This window comes from Glycine soja, chromosome 10 (assembly GCF_004193775.1).
Source record: "Glycine soja cultivar W05 chromosome 10, ASM419377v2, whole genome shotgun sequence".
Classification (NCBI taxonomy): domain Eukaryota; kingdom Viridiplantae; phylum Streptophyta; class Magnoliopsida; order Fabales; family Fabaceae; genus Glycine; species Glycine soja.
In genome coordinates, this window is record NC_041011.1 from 38,240,012 (window position 1) to 38,260,064 (window position 20,053).

A 20,053-nucleotide genomic window follows, 5' to 3' on the forward strand; every position below is an offset into this window, starting at 1 on the left:
TGAATAAGATTGGACTTGAGTTGTGCTGAATCCCAAATATATAGGCTTCCTAAGCTGAAATCTGTCATCAAATTCTTGGGTGTGCTTCCTTCTTTTTTATCAACTTTCTTTAATGCATAGTTGTATAGATTGTTATTGCTTCGATCTTGGTCTTTTTATTTTTTGTATACCATGTTTTGTTGTTTCCAATTTCTTACAGGTGATTTGATGTAACAGTTATGTTCCTCAGTCTAGAGAAATGCAATAATGAGAAGACTCTTGTGGCCTTAATTGCGGCTAGTCAATTCAAACCAATCCGATGAGTTTTTCATTCGTGATTCCGATCAGCATTAGAGATATTTCCTTCGGATTATTTTTTCTCATGCAAATCTGCAGGTATTTTCTGCGGATTATTTTCTGCATAAATCTGCAGGAAATTGCCACATACACGCATCCATACCAGTTAAAAACTGTGAGTAATTATCTGTACCTAAACCCATATCCATAAAATGGGTAATTACCCTACTCATCATGTGTATATTTTTTTGATACCGACAGTGTTGAGTCGAATTGCCCTAACCACATGCATCACGATATTGACGACCGGCTAGCAAAGGACAACTCCACGAAGCAACTTGATGCACACCTATAGAAAGAAGTCATACATGAAACTGATTACAATATATGTGACGATCCTGTGCCACATTTGAATATCACTCATAATGTTCAATTGTCTATCACATGTGATGCATCACAATTAGTAAATAATTTATGATTGGACTTGACGAATACATGCATTCAGAAGTGTGCATTGTCTCCACACTTTTGATTTAATTTATGGTAATTAAAAAAGTTAGGCACTAAAGTAGACGACTGGAAGAACGTACCTAGCCACCTTGCACTACAAAAAGCAAACTTCCGCGAATCATGATGTTTGGGAAAAACAAAAGTTAGGTTCCTTCCACTCCAAAAAATTAATCTCCAAGTATTGTTTGGTTTTTATTATTTTTCATGGAATTGACTTGGAAATGCTATTTTTCACCGTAATGTGGAATCCTTTTCTCTAACTCTAAATATTATCAAGGTTTAATGAGAAAAAGGACAACCCATTCAATGGCACCATGTAGTATAAACTCTAGCAGAAGACATTCACAAATCATGCACAAGATATCATTAGGATATCGTTCTATTTGTCAAAATAATATTTGATAGTCATCTTTTTATACATAAAAGAAGATTGAATATCACATATTATTTCAATAGTGAGAAAAACATCAAATATGTTGTGAAACCAAAATTGATTTATCCATTTGTATAAATCTATCTTAGGGTCATGCGTATTGAAACTTCAAAAACATGTAATGCCAATATTCCTTCTTGAAGTATTGTTCATTTTTGTCCTTTAATTGATTTATTTTTTGTTGGTATGAAATATTTAATGTGGGTTAGCAAGAACAGATCCAAAAATAAGTAACTACACGAGAAGACTGAGCTTTTTCCACAAACATTTTCCTTTGAACCAACAATAATTGAATGCAAAAGCAATTGAAACATACAAAGCCTAAATCATTAAGAGCGCAGGATGGGTGTAATCTCGTTCAACAACAATTCATATTTCCCAAAATTTTCAGACTTTTTATTAAGTATTTTAATATTTAATTTATATGAAAAACGATGATAAAAATTGGTTGTTAAATATTTATGTTTTCAATCAATTTAACATTCTTAGCTCCAGCAGATCAATCTCCTTCTCATAAATGATTATCTGAGCATTCCCCTTTGTTCTGTTTTAGTAGTTTATGCTTTATTTTTCTAATGTAATAAAAAAATTGCAAGATTTTAATAAAATGAAGTATTAATAAATGTGCAATAATTGTCGACATAGTTGGAATGCTTAGCTCTTTTGTGATGCTATCTGGCTTCTTTTTTCTAAACAAAATGTGTAATAATTCATGAGTATATTAATATATTAACCATTATCTCCTTTAATCGGGAGAAATTTCTTTTAACTTTCTTTTCATCTAATAATAATCATTCTACCTTCAAAACTTTCTTGCTTACTTGATTTGTAGTAGTCAATGAAGGCAAAGGGCGTAAAAATCCGTATGGACAGTGAACACTAGCTACTTAAACCGTGTTGCTGTGAGTTTTCAATACATCACAAACCATAATATAATTCATAGTGTTGGTTCTTTCACTCTTAACAAAGTTTATAGCTGAAACACACCATTTCACTAAAGGTATAATATAATAATATTAAAATAAGAAAAGTTAAAATAACACCAGCCACTCCCCTGCAGTTTTAAAAAAAATCACGAGACCTTTCTCCCACTTTCCCGAAACTTCTTCTTCTTCTTGCAGCAGCCACCCCCTTTCAACCCTATCTCTTTCCCTAAAAATTTCATCTCTCAATCTTCCACTCATCTCATTCCATTATTCTGAAATTTTCAAGCTTTTGTATCCTTGTGTCTTTCCGCACACAAGGAGGTGGCTGGAGAAAACGGAAAACACTACGCATTTCTTTGGTTGTTCTATTTGATCTCTTTAAGGTAAATGTTTATGACCCATTATGTTATATGAGTATGTTACAGCACTGATTAGTCATGGGCTGTGAGAAAAAGAGCTAGAAAACTAAGTATTAGAGATTATTGTGATTTCTCAAAACCCTAGGTTTGCTAAAATTGGGGATTTTGTCTAATCCCTGGTTCTATTATTTAAATGTTTAGGTTCTGTGGAAAATATAGCGGTTGACCTTCCAAACAGCGGTAGAAGTCAGTGATTGCGTTATTTAGGTGAGTAGTTAATATACTTAGCGATTTTCTTAAAGATCATCTATGAAGAAGCAAGTATACTTTCGAACATATATATTTTTGGTAAGCTTTGAAATTTATTGGGAGATCTTGATAATATATAAGGATGAATGTTGAACTGTTTGGTTAATTTTATTTATGTTGAGATCATGAATGATATGTCGTTTGCTACAACGAAGAGATAATGTAGCCTATGAGTTGAATTCTCATAGTATAATGATATATGTCGTTTGCTACAACGAAGAGATAATGTAGCCCATGAGTTGATCCCTCATAGTATAATGATAGATGCTGTTTGCTACAACGAAGAGATAATATAGCCTATGAGTTATATTCTCATAGTATATTTATATGTTCCGTTCGCTGCAACGAAGAGATAATGCAGCCTATGAGCTAAATGTCGTAGTTATAGAATTACCGTTCACCACAACGAAGAGATAATGTGATCTATGTGCACATAGTAGAATAAATGCTTGGTTATTTAAAGTAATTATGTTGAATTCTAGATTATGAGAAGTTCTGAAATGTGTGTTCTTTGCGTACTGTAATTTCTAAAAGCAAGTCTATTTTCGTTCATTACTTTCAAGAATGTTATTTTAATATCTTTTGGAAATGGAAAGATTCATGTTAAATGATGCTCTCTTTCATGTCTGCTTAGTATATTATGCTTTCACTAAGTCCTTGTGACTTACCCCTTATTTTACTTCTTTTCTCAGATACCCAGTAGTGGAGTAACCGATTTCCTGGGATTTGCTGACACACCCAGGAACTTGATTATCTTTTTGGTAGGTCCCCATTGTGTCTGATGGATATTTTGGTTGTAACTCCAGCATAATGCAGCTATAGGGACCAGGGTAGTACTAGATTTAGAGGGGACTCCTTTATTTTGGAAATGTAAATGACTCTCTTTTATAGATATGATAATGATGAACTTATGATGTTTTAAGACACTTGGTGATTAGTGATTTTAATCCCCTTTGTTATTAAATGGATGAGATGAGATACCAGCATAAGGATTTGTCTAGATATATATATTGTGTTCTTTTACAGGTTATGTTGTATAGGATAGGCTGGCCAGACTAAGAAAGTCATAATTTGTGCGTCGGTCATGTCCCAAGAGTGGGTCGTGACAATAGCCTTGTAGAACTTTCATATCTGGAAAGTTGTAATGGGCAGTTACTTTCTCAAAATCTTGTTTGCTGTGTTAGTGTGCTTTTCACATACCAAATTATTCATTCTTGGCTTCATCTCACCATTACATGTGAAATGCATAGAAAAGGAGAGACAAGCACTCCTCAACTTCAAGCAAGGCCTCCAAGATTACTCTGGCATGCTGTCTAGATGGAGTGACGATGACAATAGTAGAGATTGTTGCAAATGGAAAGGCATTGAGTGCAACAATGAAACAGTTCACGTACAAATGCTTGATCTTCGTGCTTCAGATGTTCATTTTTTTACTGGTGACCTCTATATTTCTTTATTTTTAGAGTTGCAAAATATGGAATATTTGGATCTCAGTCGCAATCTTTTCCCTGACAGTCAAATCCCAGAACAAATGGGCAACTTCAAAAACTTAAGATATCTCAATCTATCAGACTTGAGTTTTGTTGGGGGGATTCCTTCTCAACTGGGAAATCTCTCAAAGTTAGAGTATCTTGATCTTAAAAGGATTTTTGTTGGTGGAGCAATCCCTTCTCAACTGGGAAATCTCTCAAAGTTGAGGTATGTTGATCTTGCGGGAAATTCACTTTCTGGAGAAATCCCTTTCCAGGTTGGGAATCTTCCTATCTTGCAGGCTCTCAGACTTTGAGGTTTTGGAAATATTCATCTTAAATTTAATGATGCCAAGTGGGTAACTTCTCTCTCCTCATTAACAACTCTTGACTTGAGTTCATTTGGTAATCTTTCAGTTGATACAATTTCATCTCTGTTTGATTCTCATTCCAACCTTTCTACTTCTCTTTCCATCCTTGATCTCTCTAATAATATGCTGACATCATCAACATTTCAATTGTTGTTTAACTATAGCATTAATCTCCAAGAGCTGTATCTTTCTGGTAATAATATTTTGTTGTCTCCTCACTATCCAAACTTTACTTCTCTTGTGATCCTTGATCTCTCTTTTAATAATCTGACATCATTAATATTTCATGGAAATTTCAACATCAGCTCCAAACTACAGGAACTTCTCTAGCTTTCTGCAGTCTTACTAATAAAAGTTTTCTTGTGCCATATGCTTCCATTCAAAATTCCTCATCATCTCGTCACCCTTCATCTCTCCCAAAACCTATTGAAGTTGTTGGCTATATTTAACTGGATTTCCAACTTCACTACCAATCTTCACCTCCTTTCCCATGGTGGTAAAATTTTAGAAGGTCCCATTCCAGATGGGTTTGGGAAAGTAATCAACCATCTTGAAATTCTTTCCCTTCACTTTAATAAACTGCAAGGTGAGAATTCAGCTTCCCTTTGGAATATATGCACATTGAAGGAATTACACCTTTACAATAACAACTTGAGTGGCAAAATTTCTAGCTTCATTCAAAATTCGATCTTCATGATACAACAAGTATTTCAGACTTTGGATTTATCTGATAACCGGATTACTGGCATGCTACCTAGTCATTCAAATTGGACATATTTGAGAAAATTAGATCTTTCCAATAATCACCTAAAGTAACTTTGTCATTTGCTTATGAGGCTAACGTATTATTTATGTGGAAAGGTCAGGAATATGAGTTTAGGAGTCAAAAGAATCTTCTAAAGAGCATTGATTGATCTCCTAAGTAACAATTTGCAAGGTAAAATACCAAAGGAGGTTGGATATTTACTTGGATTAATTTCTTTGAATTTATAAAGAAATGACTTACATGGAGAAATTCATTCTCATATCCGGAATTTAGGTTCCCTCGAATTTCTTGACTTATCAGGAAATCATTTCTTTGGTAAAATTCCTTATACTCTTTCCAATATTGATGGTCTTGCCATGTTAGACTTATCAAACATTGGAAACAAGGAAGCTTTTCAGACACACTTGGAATAACATTTTGTACTCTAAAGAGCTGGTAGAATTGGGGGTTGTTTGGTGGATTGGGGATAGCCAAATGGTGAAGGTCTGCACTACATCAAAATTCGTTTTTACCTACCATTAATATAACTTTTACCAGCCATATAAATAGCCACTAAAACCTTTAACGCAATTAACTATCACCCAGCGTATCCAGGGTCAGTAAAAGCATTTTTGACATTTATAGGGAGTGCTGGTAAAAATCCATTCAATAACCGGCGAAATATAAAAACTTTTACCAAAAATTATAGTGCCATTTATAGCAAAATGAAGACAATGAACATTGCAAGAAGCTTATCAACATCACATGTTAAAAAATTAAACAAAAATTAGATAGTAATGAAGGCCAAGGCCACGATAAACCATCATTTAAGTGGTCCATTATGGATCATAATTCTCAATCCTTGGATTAATCTACAGACCACGATCTTACTACAGACTATCCATTTAATAACCCCACCAAGTGTTGGAGCATATAACTCTTTAGTCACCCTGCTCAAGTTAAAACCTCTCACTCAGTTCTTCAATTTCTTTACTATTCCTATGTACATTTTCTAACTTGATAACAAAACTACAAATTTTAATTCGAAAAAAGAGAACAAAGAACAATTATAAAAGAAAAAATAAAATAACTTCAGTTCAGTTCAGTAATATATTATCTCAGAAAAAGACCAGTCACAGAGTACCATAGGTGCCTAGTGCCTGATACTATATATCCTACAAGACATTTAATCAAACACTTCACAGTTGTTTCTCATGTTACTAATCAATAATCTATAACATCTATAACAATAGATAAAAGGAATACCACTTTTGATAACTGTTATTTTGGTTTCTCTTTTACAATATGTTTATGTCCATATATAATTATCTTCATAAATAAATCCACATTTTTAGTTAAAGGATAAAAAGGAAAAAAGAATGTACACTAAAAGTGAATTTGACGTAATAAGTAATCAATCCAAATCGTGCTTTAGGAATAACCGACTCATTCTCATTTGTCTGTGTAACTTTTCTCATTGGAAATGGCTTTACTATTCTTTATCCCCACACTATGTACACTGCCACATGCATGGTTATCAAACTCTCGAGTTAACTCACTAACTCTTACGAGTTTACGATTCTACTTACTCTCTGAGTTGACTCTTGAGTAAACTCTTTTTTTAGTAGACTTTGGGTAAACTCTATAAACTCTAAGTAAACTCGGTAAACTCTCGAGTTTACCATCAAGTCAACGAGTGAGTAAGTTAAAAAAATTAGACCAAAATGCAAGTCATTTTGAGTTGTTTTTTTGTCTATTTAGTGTTCCACATACCTTCATTTAGTGTGTTATTCTCAAATACAAAAATTCTCACCTTTAATAATATCAAAACCTTGTTCTCTAATAACATCAAATCCTCAATGGAAATGATCTACCACTACTATAATATCTGCAAGTTATTATCTAGTAGTGATGCATTACTAGACTTGGTTATTTAAGTATTGTGAAATTTATGATTTACTATTTTATTTCATTATATTGTTGAAATTTTTAATTAATATTTTATTTACAAATATTTTGTTATTATTTTTATATAAAGTGGACTCTTACGAGTCTACGAGTGAGTCCACGAGTCGAGTCTATGGAACTCTCACGAGTCTACTTAAACTCTCAAGTTTGATAACATTGGCCACATGTCCCTTAACATATATACTCTCCTTCTGCTTGCACTTCTCCACACCAGGTAACATACATATATACATACATTTATACAGATTGCTACTTTTACTAATGTCAATATGCTATAAAATAGGAGAAGGAAATGTTTTTGTTTTTTTTTTTTACAGAAGAAGAAGGAAATTGTAAAGGAGTGTTACCCACAAAATTCTTTAAGCTTATCCTCATCTGATGCATGGAAGCCAAAAAGAATAATGTGAAGGATTCTGATGTTGTTTACGTTAATAGAGTTTATTTTATATTTTAAAGAAAAAGCTTAAAGATTAAAAATTAGTTAAGAAGACATCAAATTTCTTATATTATAAATTTAATGTGTGTCACTTGGATTAAGTCATCTATGTTAATTATTGTATTCACTACTTTAACAGGTCTCTTGGATAATCCTACCTGTGCAGGAAAAACTCGGTTCCTATAATCATTTGCACCTAGTTGCTCCCCAAGGGTAGCAGCAAGCAAATTGGTAACATTAGCAGGCAGATAACTTGTATTGGCTACCAAAGGTATGGGGATACACTACTACAAATATTTCATTCTACAATGCGCAATCAACGACAGTGGTTTGAAAAACGACGTCATTTAACAGGCGGTGGCATTTTAGTAAATAGGCGCTTTATTTCAACGATGTTTTTGTTGGAAACGACATCGTCTTCGCATGAAAACGGCGGGTTTAATCGGCACCGTCATTGAAATGGATTATCCAAAGACGGGTTTTATAAACACCATCTTTGAAAGTGAAGTCAATTTCATCTTGTTCCCTCGCGTACTCGCAGTCTACCCTAGCTAACCCGCTACCTGAGTTTTGTGCCCTTAACCTTTGTCTGTCTAACTTTGTTCATGTCATGAAGCACACCAACAGTGTCATTAACGACGTCGATGACACCATCCTGCTACCTGATTGTACTCGCAGTGTATCTTGTCGTGGTCATTTTCCATCTCTAAGTTCGTTCTGGTTGTGAAGCACATGATCTGTAAGTTGGTCTGTTGTGGGTCCGTTTCATTTTCCAGTAAGTTGAGGCTTCAGAATGCAATGAATTAAGAATTCTATATTCTACTTTTGAATATAGGCTATTATTGTATGCTACTGATACTGTGTATTTGATACAGAAAATCGAAAAGCAAAAACTAGATTTGGAGGCCGGCCAGCATCTCCAGACTAGGTAACAGTGGAAGGAAGCTTAAGTTTTCATATCGGCAACAATTTTTCATTCCAGGTCAGCTTCATTTGTCCCTTTCTTTGTTATATGTAGTCTCTGAGGTAAGAGGGCTTTGTGATGGCCCTCTTTGATTTTTCTTGTATCTACAGCCCTGTTGTTTGTGCAACGATATAGCTTGCTGTATTTCCAAAAAACTCGATTAGGGTTGGTAGTTCTATTGATTTTATTACCTCAATCTGAATGCGCAATAATGTTAGTAATAGAGCCTGTGATGACTCTTTGTGGAACCCCATCAGCAACACTATTGGTGGTAACTATGAGAGGACTAGTACTAGTGGTGTTGGTGCTGGTTCGTCTTCTTTCGTCAAAAACCAATGGCCTAATCTTCCAGGGTATGGCCCTCCACCGTGATTGATTTCATTGACCTGTTGCACCCCTACAGTCCTTCAAGTCATAGTTCTGAACAAAATGATTTGGCTTTTACCTGCTTCATGATCTGTTTGATGTCCTTTAGGTATATGATCTTGTAGCATAGGTTTATGAATAGCGCAGGTGTTAATTATTGGTCTTGGTTGATTGTGCAAACATTGGACTGTAGAGAAATTGTGTTGTTGTTGTAGTTGATGTAACTGGTGGATGAGTGCCGTAGATAGCTGAATAGAGAAATTATGGGTATGGGTAAGTGGGTATTGTGAACTAAGAAGGATATGCATCTACAAAAGGAGCAGAACATGTACAACAAAGCTAAAGCCTAAAGGAATCTATACATGCATAACATCAAATTAATCATAGGAAGGTATCATCTTTTCAGATCTGAACCCCAATCATGTGTGCTACCTGCATGAGTAAAATTTGAAGTCATTTCATGCATGAATAGACAGAGACCTTGTTAAGTTGGCATGAAAAACATAGCAGATGATAAAATTAAAATGAACAGGTTATAATAGTGGTAAAAAGCTAAAACCAGCAGAACATATTTTCATACAAGGTTAAGGTTATCGTAAATTAATGATTACATTCAGGTTACAAAGTGGAACCTGCCATAATGTTGAGTATTACCTTCTAATTTGTTATTTTAGAAGACAAATGTTTAATATTGTCGTTTCCTTTAACTTTTCCTTTGCTTGGTGAACACTCCAACGTGAGTCTGATTGAGCAAGTTTATAAAATTCATTTTCCATGGGGTAAATATGTTCCTCCATCAACTTGATTAATTTTTTCCTCAGCACCAAAACATTTTGAATAGGAACAAACTTCCCCTTATTTGAGAGTTCCTGTATATCATTGCCATTCAGTAAAATGGGTTAGCTATTACTGCAATACTAATAGTCTAGTAATATGATTAGCCAAAACTACAGTAACAAAGTATTTCTGAGATAAGTCTCATGTAAGAGGCCATAATGTTTAAATGGTATAACAGCAACCTGAGGGTGGATGCTAAGGAACCACATTGTGTGTGTAATGAGACACAAAAGAAGCTGATAGCGAGCTCTTTCAAGGTCTTGTTCAAGGTGTGAGGTTTAATCTACTTCACTCTAGTTGCTACAAATATTTTTTTTAGATAGGGTCTTTTTTATGTGGATTCAACTCTCACAAAGCCGTTCTACGGCCTGATCTTTCTAATCCTGCAGTTTGCATGTAATGCGCATACCATTTGTGACACTAAGTTTAGACATATCATTTGTGCCAGCATAGTTGACAATATAGCATATTATAATATATTCAATAATGTCATGGACAAAAATCGTTATTACACGTTTTCTTATGTATTCCATAGTTGACACGCATATGTAAGGCTTTTTTTTGTTGTCTGTTTTATCTTTTTTTATCTAAGGATACAAACATTGTGTTTTTCTAATCAAGAATCCCTTTGTAGTTTCTATCCTTATGGTGTTTTCTCTTGAACTACATTTTGAAACTTCTTCACCTTCAAGCTCCATCTGCTTGATCTGCTCGTGTAGATAACATAAACTGCCAGCTTTATCATACTCCACCGCAACTTCAGAGGGCAACGGTACTTGTTTCTCCAGCTCCTTATCATCTTTACTGGTGCAAACTATAGAATGTAGCTTACTTTGAAGATTACAATTTTTTATTGCACAATCTACTTGGCTGGAGAAGCCTGAATATCCCATAAGCATAAGCAACATTCACATGAAAAGAATGCAATGAAAATATCTTGTGTAATAAAAAAAATGTTGAACAAGGCTTTCAAACTCCAAGCAATTTGTTCAAATATAGGCAATTATGTTATTATATCTTTAGATTGTTCTCTTACTTTCCCTATTTCCTCATCATGTCTTAGAAATAGTTACCAAATTTCCTTACCATTTGCTGATTTGTTTTGTTAGTTAGTAAGGATTATGATTTTTATAAAGGGTTAGTATTGTAGGGTATATCAACACATCAAACACATGAATTCATTGCAATACATCTCAGTTAAATATCAAATTAGTGTTTCATTTTCTTCTCTTTTTCTCCCTCTTATACCTAAAATCCTGTAATTTGAACATAAATCATAGGTTGAAAAAATTAGTAAAAACGCACAAGATCCCAAGTTCAGTTAATAACTACCCTCCAAAGTAACACGAGAAGCAGTCATTCGAAATAAAGATGGCCTGTTCTCTTTGGGTGTTGTATGCTAGAAGTCGGACATGACCAGTGAATATGGGTGTTTCTTAACAGCATGGTGCCAGTGATCCAGAATTTTGAGATTGATTGCTTCCATTTTTATTATGCTATGCCTCAAAATATTGAAAAGAATACATGTGGCGATGACTAAAACCTACAGCAAGAAAAAACATTTGAGTAATTGGAAATGACCAACGAAGAACAGTAGCAATATCAATAGGGCAAGAGGGGAAACTTATGAAATTATGGAAAAACAATTTTCCTACAACTTGTATCAATTAATGACAATAAAAATTGCAGAAACAAATACCAATACAAATTTAAATTGACAATGACATAAAAAAAAGTACAAGAGCTTTAAATAAATAGCCAATAATTACAAATTTCTAGGTTTTATAATAAGTTGTATCATGGAGACAGTGTAGGTGCCAAACCCAAGTGGCATCAAAGTATTCACATACATCATACATAATACAATACAATTGATAAAAATAAGAGAAGACTGATGTTGACTGAATGTTTTTGAGTGCTGAATACATACTCAATTAAATTATATATAAACAGAGATAGTAAATACATAGCTAAGTTTACAAAAAGTGTAATTAAACCATCTCAATTTCTCAAGATACACTGAACCAAATCTAATTGGGAAGTGGGATTAGTAATTTAAGTTACTTAAAATTCCAACACCTCATTGAACTGGAGTGTAGTTATCAAAAGCATTCTACTGGCAAATGGTTTAAGATAGTTTTGGTCTCCAAAGAGCTTTGGTAATAAATGAACTAGTAGATCATTTCAGTTGACAAAGGATGTGGTATTTTTGTCAAAAAAACAATCTTCACACAAAGTAAGTGGCTGTCAATTTCTATACTTTTGGTTCATTCATGGAAGATTGGGTTAGAAGCAAGATCAACAGCTGCCTGAAAATACAAATTAACTTCAGAGTTTCAAACTTTCAATATCAGAAAATTAATTTGTGTGAATAACAGTGATACCTTTCCCTTGCTGCCGTGATATCTTTGTTCCCACATTTGTTATTTTAGATCTCTGAAGCATGTATCATTACAAGCAGGGGCAAATCCAGCATCCCCTTGTTTGGTTTTTTAACCTTTGGTTGCGCCCAATGCACGTTGAACGCAATTTCACTGAGAGGAACTATTGGCGTTCAATTTCCAAAACGCCCATACAAACACAGCCTTTGTCTTTCATTAGCCAAATAAGGCCTATGTCAATAGTTTTCTTTCTGTAAGATCCAGAAGTTCAATCAAAGTTTCTGAAAGCAATCCCCACTGCCTAACTTATCCTATAATGATTAACATTTCTTGTCATTCAACCTGGATATCAGTAAACGGAGCTCAGATGCAAAACTTTTATAACAACTACAGCTAGTGTGCTCTGCCTACTCAGTAACACACAGCAACCCAATTGTTCATGGGTGACAGGATAACAACACTAGCTGGAATGAGCTCTAGATTTGGCAGCCAAAAAAATATGAGGACAATATGTACCTAAAATCTGTTAACTTTTTTTCCTTGGCAGCCCATTTCCTTCCATTGGTCAGATATCAAGCCACGAAGTTGTTCTTCAGGAAATGCAGGATTCCAAAAAGCCCTAATGCCATCCTAAATATGTAATTATAGTCTTAAGACATTGAAGATTGCACTTAGAGTAATAAGACAGTGACAACAGATAAAGCTTTGAGTACATAGGTTGAAGGTCTGCATCATAATGGTTGTCCCATTGCTTACACAGACTTGAAAATTATCAATGGCAAATATAGTTGGTGCTCAATTATAGAACTATCATATGGAACATCTATACGTCTCTATAATTTCTGCAACCATAAAGTACAGTATTTAACAGAAGAAAAACTATGTACAAACTGTTCCACAATTTGATATGTTAAAGGGAGGTTGACTGTGTTGGCAGTTGGCACCACTAAAGATAACAAAGAATTGGCTATTGGTACTAGGTAGTGAAGAATCCCTCTAACAAATAGATTTTTAGGCACTCCAAAACCATAAACAACATATGGATAATGAACAACAATAAAACCCATATAAATTCGAATTGCCACTGCAAATAAAAAAATATGATGAATTAAAAAAAATGACTACACTATAAATTCGAATTGCCATGTTGGATGTCTACACTCTAAATTCGAATTGTCACTGCAATCCTCTCTGCTCTGAGGACTAAAAGTGCTACATGATATATCTTCAATTTTATTAAGAATTAGAATATCAATATCAATATTAGAAGAAATATACATGCTTGTATTTATTAGCCCTAGTGTATTTTTACATTAAAAACGTAATATAAAGACACCTTAAGCAACCATGATTGTAATAGGAATCAAATCAGAAAAGTAAATAGGACTTACGTTGAGAATCACTTTTCTCCCTGAATCTAAATCAATATGATTGCAGAATAAAGTGGAAACATGGAAAAAAAAAAAGTAACTCACACAAGTCCAGGAGTACTAGCCCTCCTTTCCAACCAACAACACTCCAAATCCAATCTAACTCAATACTTTTCCTCCTATTTACACCTTCTGACTTCTCCCTCTCTTTCAATTTAGTTAGGATGTCTAACTAAATCACTATTAAATTTACCTGTTAAGAACTTCAACTAACCCTACTGTGAGCATACAAAAACCCACCTTGTGCTTGCAATTTTTCCTTGTAGGATGTACCATAAATTTTTTAATATGATGTCTGCAAATGAAGTTGATTAGCAATAGCAAAGTACAGCTCCTCATGGAAAGGTGCTTCGATGATTCTAAGCAACCATGTTGTAGCACTGTCAACAATGTAGATTCAGATAAACCCAAGAGATAACGAATGGAACTTAAAAGTTGTTGTAGCAGTATAAAATAATGCTAACATATAAAGTTATTGATACTTAACATATAGCAAAGAAACTGACAAACAATCTTGTATGTAACATATCAGAATTAGAATTTGGACTTAGGATCAAACTAAAGCATATCTCATGTTTGTTGACAGACACAAGACAAACGTCGGACTTGAATCTTAACTGCAGTGTAGACGAAACCACTACTGTTATTACATTCGTTGGTGTTGTTATTCACCATATTTTGAGGTATGTAGTCCTTTAACTGACACTAATGATAATTACATGGTTATTTATAAATTAATGTTGTATTATTTTACCAATTATGTGCATTGTGAGTGAACCATAGTTTCTCGTTTGAGATTGTATACAACCATTAATACGAAAAGTTTGCATTAATCGATGTATTCAATCTTGAATTGTCCGTTTGGACAGTTTGGAAAGACTCATTTTTTATAGTAGATTAATAAGTATAGGTTAATTTTGTTTTCTTAAATTTGTCAACATTTCGGTATAGTTAATTTCACTTTGTCCTCCGAGTGCATATTTGAATGCGATGGATGATGAGAAGCCACCGCATTCATCTGGTGTACTTGGGGACTTAGGCGAAATGCTGCCGAAATTTCGACAAATTAAGAAAACACAATTAAATTGTACTATTGAATCTACCATAAAAAAGTCTTCCTGAATGGGATAGGGTCACACCTTTAATGGAAAAAAGTGAGGTTTACATGCATGTTAGATAACTTGATAAAGTCTTACAGCAAAGGGATAACATGGATCGAAGTTGGATGAAAGCATCATGCATTAGTGACAAGTATGAGAATGGGGTTGAAGAATTGCTCCATTTTACTGAACTTAATGCACCAAGTTTGCGTGGGAAATATTTCTGTCCATGTGTCAAATGTGCAAATGGTAGACACCAGTCGCTAAATAACATAAGATCACATCTAATATGTCACGGGATCATTCCAAATTACACAAAATTGATATGGCATGGGGAATTGCCTCAGAAGCCATCAGTATCACACACTCAGTCAGTCGATGTAGACATTGGCAATCGTATAGAAGACATGATTCGTGACCTGGGGCAGGATGGATTTCAACAAGTGCATGCTCCTTTGTATGACAAATTAGAAAATGATTCAAAGCAGCCTTTGTATTCTGGGTGCACAAGTTTCACAAGGTTGTCAGTGGTGTTAGCTTTGGTCAACTTGAAGGCACAATTTGGTTGGAGTGACAAGAGCTTTAGCGAATTGCTTGTGCTATTGAAAAAATTGCTTCCTGAAGATAACACCTTCCAAAGAATCAATACGGAGCCAAGGAGATTGTATGTCCAGTGGGAATGGAGTACCAGAAAATTCATGCTTGTCCAAATGATTGCATATTGTATAGAAATGAGTTTGTAGAAATATGCAATTGCCCTACATGTGGTGTATCCCGCTACAAGGTCAACAATGACGATGCAGTGATCAGGCATCCGCAAAGAACAGTCGTCCAGCCAAGGTCTGTTGGTATCTTCCAATAATACCAAGGTTTAAGTGATTGTTTGCTAATGAACATGATGCAAAACACTTGACATGGCATGCAGACGGCAGAAAAAATGATACTTTGCTCCGACATTCGGCTGATAGTCCGCAATGGAAGGCATTTGATAGCTTGTATCCTGATTTTGGGAATGAGGCAAGAAATCTAAGGCTTGATCTTGCTTCAGATGGAATGAATCCATTTGGTAACTTAAGCACCAATCACAGTTCATGGTCTGTTTTGTTAATGATTTACAACCTCCCTCCTTGGTTGTGCATGAAGCGTAAGTACATAATGTTTTGCATGATGATAACGGGTCCAAGACAGCCAGGGAATGATATTGACGTGTATCTGAGTCCGTTGATCGAAGACTTGACCAAATTGTTGAAAGACGGGGTAGATGTGTGGGATGCGAATCTCCAGCATACCTTTAGGTTGCATGCAATGGTTTTCTGTACCCTTAGTGACTATCCAACATATGACAACTTAAGTGGTTATAGTGTCAAAGGACATTATGCATGTCCCATATGTGAGAAAAATACGAGCTTCCTCCAACTCAAACATGGAAAGAAGACAATATACACAAGGCATTGAAGATTTCTCAAACATTATCATCCATATCGACGATTGAAGAAAGCTTTTAATGGATCTCAGGAAAATGAAAGTGCACTGAAACCATTAGATGGCAAAGAAGTTTATGAGCGTGTCAAGGATATGATAAATATCTTTGGGAAGACACAAAAAATCTGCAACTGAGACAAACATTTGGAAGAAAAGGTCCATATTCTTTGATGTCCCATACTGGTCTGATCTTCATGTTAGACACTGAATAGACGTCATGCACGTGGAGAAAAATGTTTGTGATAGTTTAATTGGCACCCTTCTTAACATTAAAGGCAAAACAAAGGATGGTTTGAAGTGTCATCAAGACTTGGTTGACATGGGTATACGAGAGCAGTTGCATCCAATCTCACAAGGTCCGCGCACGTATCTACCCCCAGCATGTCACACAATGTCGACAAATGAGAAACGGAGTTTTTGTCATTGTTTGCGTGATGTTAAAGTCCCATAAGGATACTCTTCAAATATCAAGAGCCTTGTATCCGTCAATGAACTAAAATTGGTTGGCTTGGAATTGCATGATTGTCATGTATTAATGCAACAACTATTGCCTGTAGCGATTCGAGGAATCTTGCTTGACAAAGTTCGGGTTGCCATTACTCGTTTATGCTTTGTGTTTAATGCTATCTGTAGCAAAGTGATTGATCCTAGAAGATTGGATGAATTCGAGAACGAGGCAGCCATTGTCCTTTGTCAAATGGAGATGTATTTTTCTCCATCTTTTTTTGATATAATGGTCCATTTGATTGTTCATCTAGTGATGAAGATCTGGTTGTGTGGTCCGGTCCTTTTACAGTGGATGTATCCAGTTGAATGGTATATGAAGGTCTTAAAAGGGTATACGAAGAATCAATATCAACCAGAAGCTTCTATTGTGGAAAGGTATGTTGCTGAAGAATGTATCGAGTTTTGCTCCCAGTACCTTGATGGGGGTAAATCTATCGGGGTTCCTGAAGGTCGTCATGGTCAAAATCGGGGGGGTCAAGGTACACGAGGATACAATGTGATGACAATGACTCGGCATGAAGTGTCACAAGTGCATCTCTATGTATTAAACAACACAATAGAGGTCATTCCATACCTAGAAGCTCACAAAAAAGACTCACAGCAAAGAACCCAAAATTGAACATGAAGAGGGTTTTGCAAGAGCACAACAGAAGTTTCATTAACAGGTTTAGAGACAGAATATTTCTTGATGATGGTGCTTCCAAAAAATTAAGATTGTTAGTTGTTGGACAAAATCTAAATGTACCGACTTGGAAAAGGTATGATATCAATAATTATTCATTCTACACCAAGTGTCAAGATGACAAAAGCTCAATGCAGAACAGTGGTGTAATTGTTGATGCTTATTCTGATCACTTTTCCAGTGCAGCAGACAACAATCCTATTCGAGCATCCATTCCTTACTTTGGACTCATTGAACAAATATGGGAGCTTGATTACAGTGACTTTAGAGTGCTTTTGTTTAAGTGTAAGTGGGTCAATGCCAATACCGGTGTCCGTCAAGATGAATTGGGATTTATTTTAGTAGACCTAAATAAGGTGGGTTACATGGATGAACCTTTCATTATGGCCGAACAAGCAAGACAAGTGTTTTACGTCTAAGATTCATGCAATTCAAGATATTTTTGTGGTTCTACATGGAAGATCAAGTCATTTAAATGACGCACAACATGGTTCAACGCTTGACATTTTGAGACACCAAGTTTTTCCACAACAATGCCTTCTATAAATGAGCTTCCCGACGTTGACGATGTACAAGCAACTCATAATGATCATGATGAAGGTCTATGGGAGAACATTGGGGCCTAACATAACCCTATAAAAGTAATGTAACAACCTTATTGCGTGATTCGTTTTTTAATTTATTCATGCTCATATTTCCTTTTACCTAATTATATGAAATTTGTAAATACTTATTGTAAACATATTTGTTTTATTTTGACAGAATCAAGGCCACACCACCACCGTCACCACTGCAGTCGAATGTTCAGTTTAAGGGTATGTCTAAGAATACTAGACAATCCACATGACTCAGACGATTGACATTACGGACCTTGGATCAGCCCAGACCAGTTGTCGCTATTGATGCTGCAACTGGGCAAGCATTCGGGCCACACAAAGAGAAGTTACACAGCTATCTAGGGGTCGTAGTCAGAGAAAAAATTCCAATAGTACGTAATAGCTGGAAAGATGTACCGGGCACACTTAAGGATCTAGTATGGGATGACATTCTGGTAAGTGACATGATTTTTAAGCATTGAACTTTTGTATGCCAATTTAACTGCTTCAACCTTTCAAATTATGCAAGTATTACAAAGCTTGTTTTATGTAGGCAAAATTTGATATCCCAAAAGCACTAAGTGCAATGAAAAGGATGATGTCCACTGTGGCCACAAGATGGAGGCAATTTAAATCAAGCATGACGACTAAATTTGTCTATGATAACTCTGATGGGCAACATAAAGATGATCCTTTCGTAAAATATCATATAGATCCACAGGATTGGGACAAGTTTGCTGCAAGCCGCAAAAACCCTAATTGGCAGGTTAGATGTTTATTTGTTTGATTTCAACAGTGTACTTCTCATTAAGTAAAGCATTTAAATTTACACAATGTCGAAAAAAATATGCTACATGACAGGGAATCAGGAAAAAGATGCAGGAAATTCAAAAATACGATGACTATCCCCATATACTTTCTCGTAGGGGATATGATTTGCTTGAAAAAAAAAGCTCCTAGACGAGAAAATAAAGAAAGACAACTTGAAGCAATCTTGACGGAGAACACAACAAAAATTGATGACCCCCCATCTCCCATCTCTAGACATGTTAAATGGAAGTTGGCTCTCACAAAGCGATATGGCCAAATGACATCTGAAGCGACACAAGAAATATCTGATAAAATTGTGAGTGGGTTCTTCAATTTTTAATACAATTATTTGACATTTGGAGTAATGGTTTGATTGTGTTTATTTTGTGCTTCATGAAGGACTCCTTGGAAGAACAGATGATACAAGGTATGTTTGTCCCCCATGGTCGTGAAGACATACTTAACACTGCCATCAGCCGACCAGATCATGGGAGTCATGTTTGTGCAGCAGGTTCTAGGGTCACAATAAGTCAATACTATGTGTTGATGATTTTGGCAAGTGTACCAATTTGCTCTAAGTAGTAATTCTCGGAAGTCCAAGTATCGTTTCCACAGGGATTTTATTGCACTTTTATGGAATACTCTTCAATTTGTAAGTAAGAATTAAATAGTTCAAAGCAAGAGTAATTTGTAAAATCAAACAATTAAGGAATCAAGTAAGACGAGAATGTTAAGATTGGACAAACCTAATTGGCCTACGATGCATGAATTGATTATGTTTCATTATCAATGCAATTGAATTTGTTCTACCCACACTTGTCAGTTTACTTGTCCCTGATGCCTCACGATAACAAGCCTATTTTAATTACCTATCTCCCAAATGCCTTTGTGAAGACTCAATAATTAAAATGCATTAAGGCTGAATTCTAGATGTTTGCTAAGTGCATGGGCATTGGGCCATCATTCTATGCCTAGCAATGCTGACCCTATGATTCTTTTCTTTATTCATTCTATTAGGTGTTACCCTTTTCCAAGCGCATAACCCCTAAAACTTATGCATGCATTGCCTCTTAAACCCTTATTATGAAATACCCTC

General features: G+C 35.2%; 1 protein-coding gene and 1 long non-coding RNA gene across 2 annotated transcripts; both read left to right on the forward strand.

Annotated features, from left to right (window-relative positions):
- Window positions 1-2,255: 2,255 nt before the first annotated feature.
- Window positions 2,256-3,792, forward strand: LOC114370196. Its single transcript, XR_003657789.1, has 3 exons — window positions 2,256-2,528; window positions 2,706-2,771; window positions 3,506-3,792. It is a non-coding gene; the product is annotated as an uncharacterized LOC114370196 (long non-coding RNA).
- A 15,225-nt stretch (window positions 3,793-19,017) lies between these two features.
- LOC114370695 lies at window positions 19,018-19,693 on the forward strand. Its single transcript, XM_028328088.1, has 2 exons — window positions 19,018-19,273; window positions 19,357-19,693. The coding sequence occupies exons 1-2, from the start codon at window positions 19,046-19,048 to the stop codon at window positions 19,537-19,539; spliced, it is 411 nt and encodes a 136-aa protein (XP_028183889.1). The 5' UTR covers window positions 19,018-19,045; the 3' UTR covers window positions 19,540-19,693.
- Window positions 19,694-20,053: the final 360 nt, after the last annotated feature.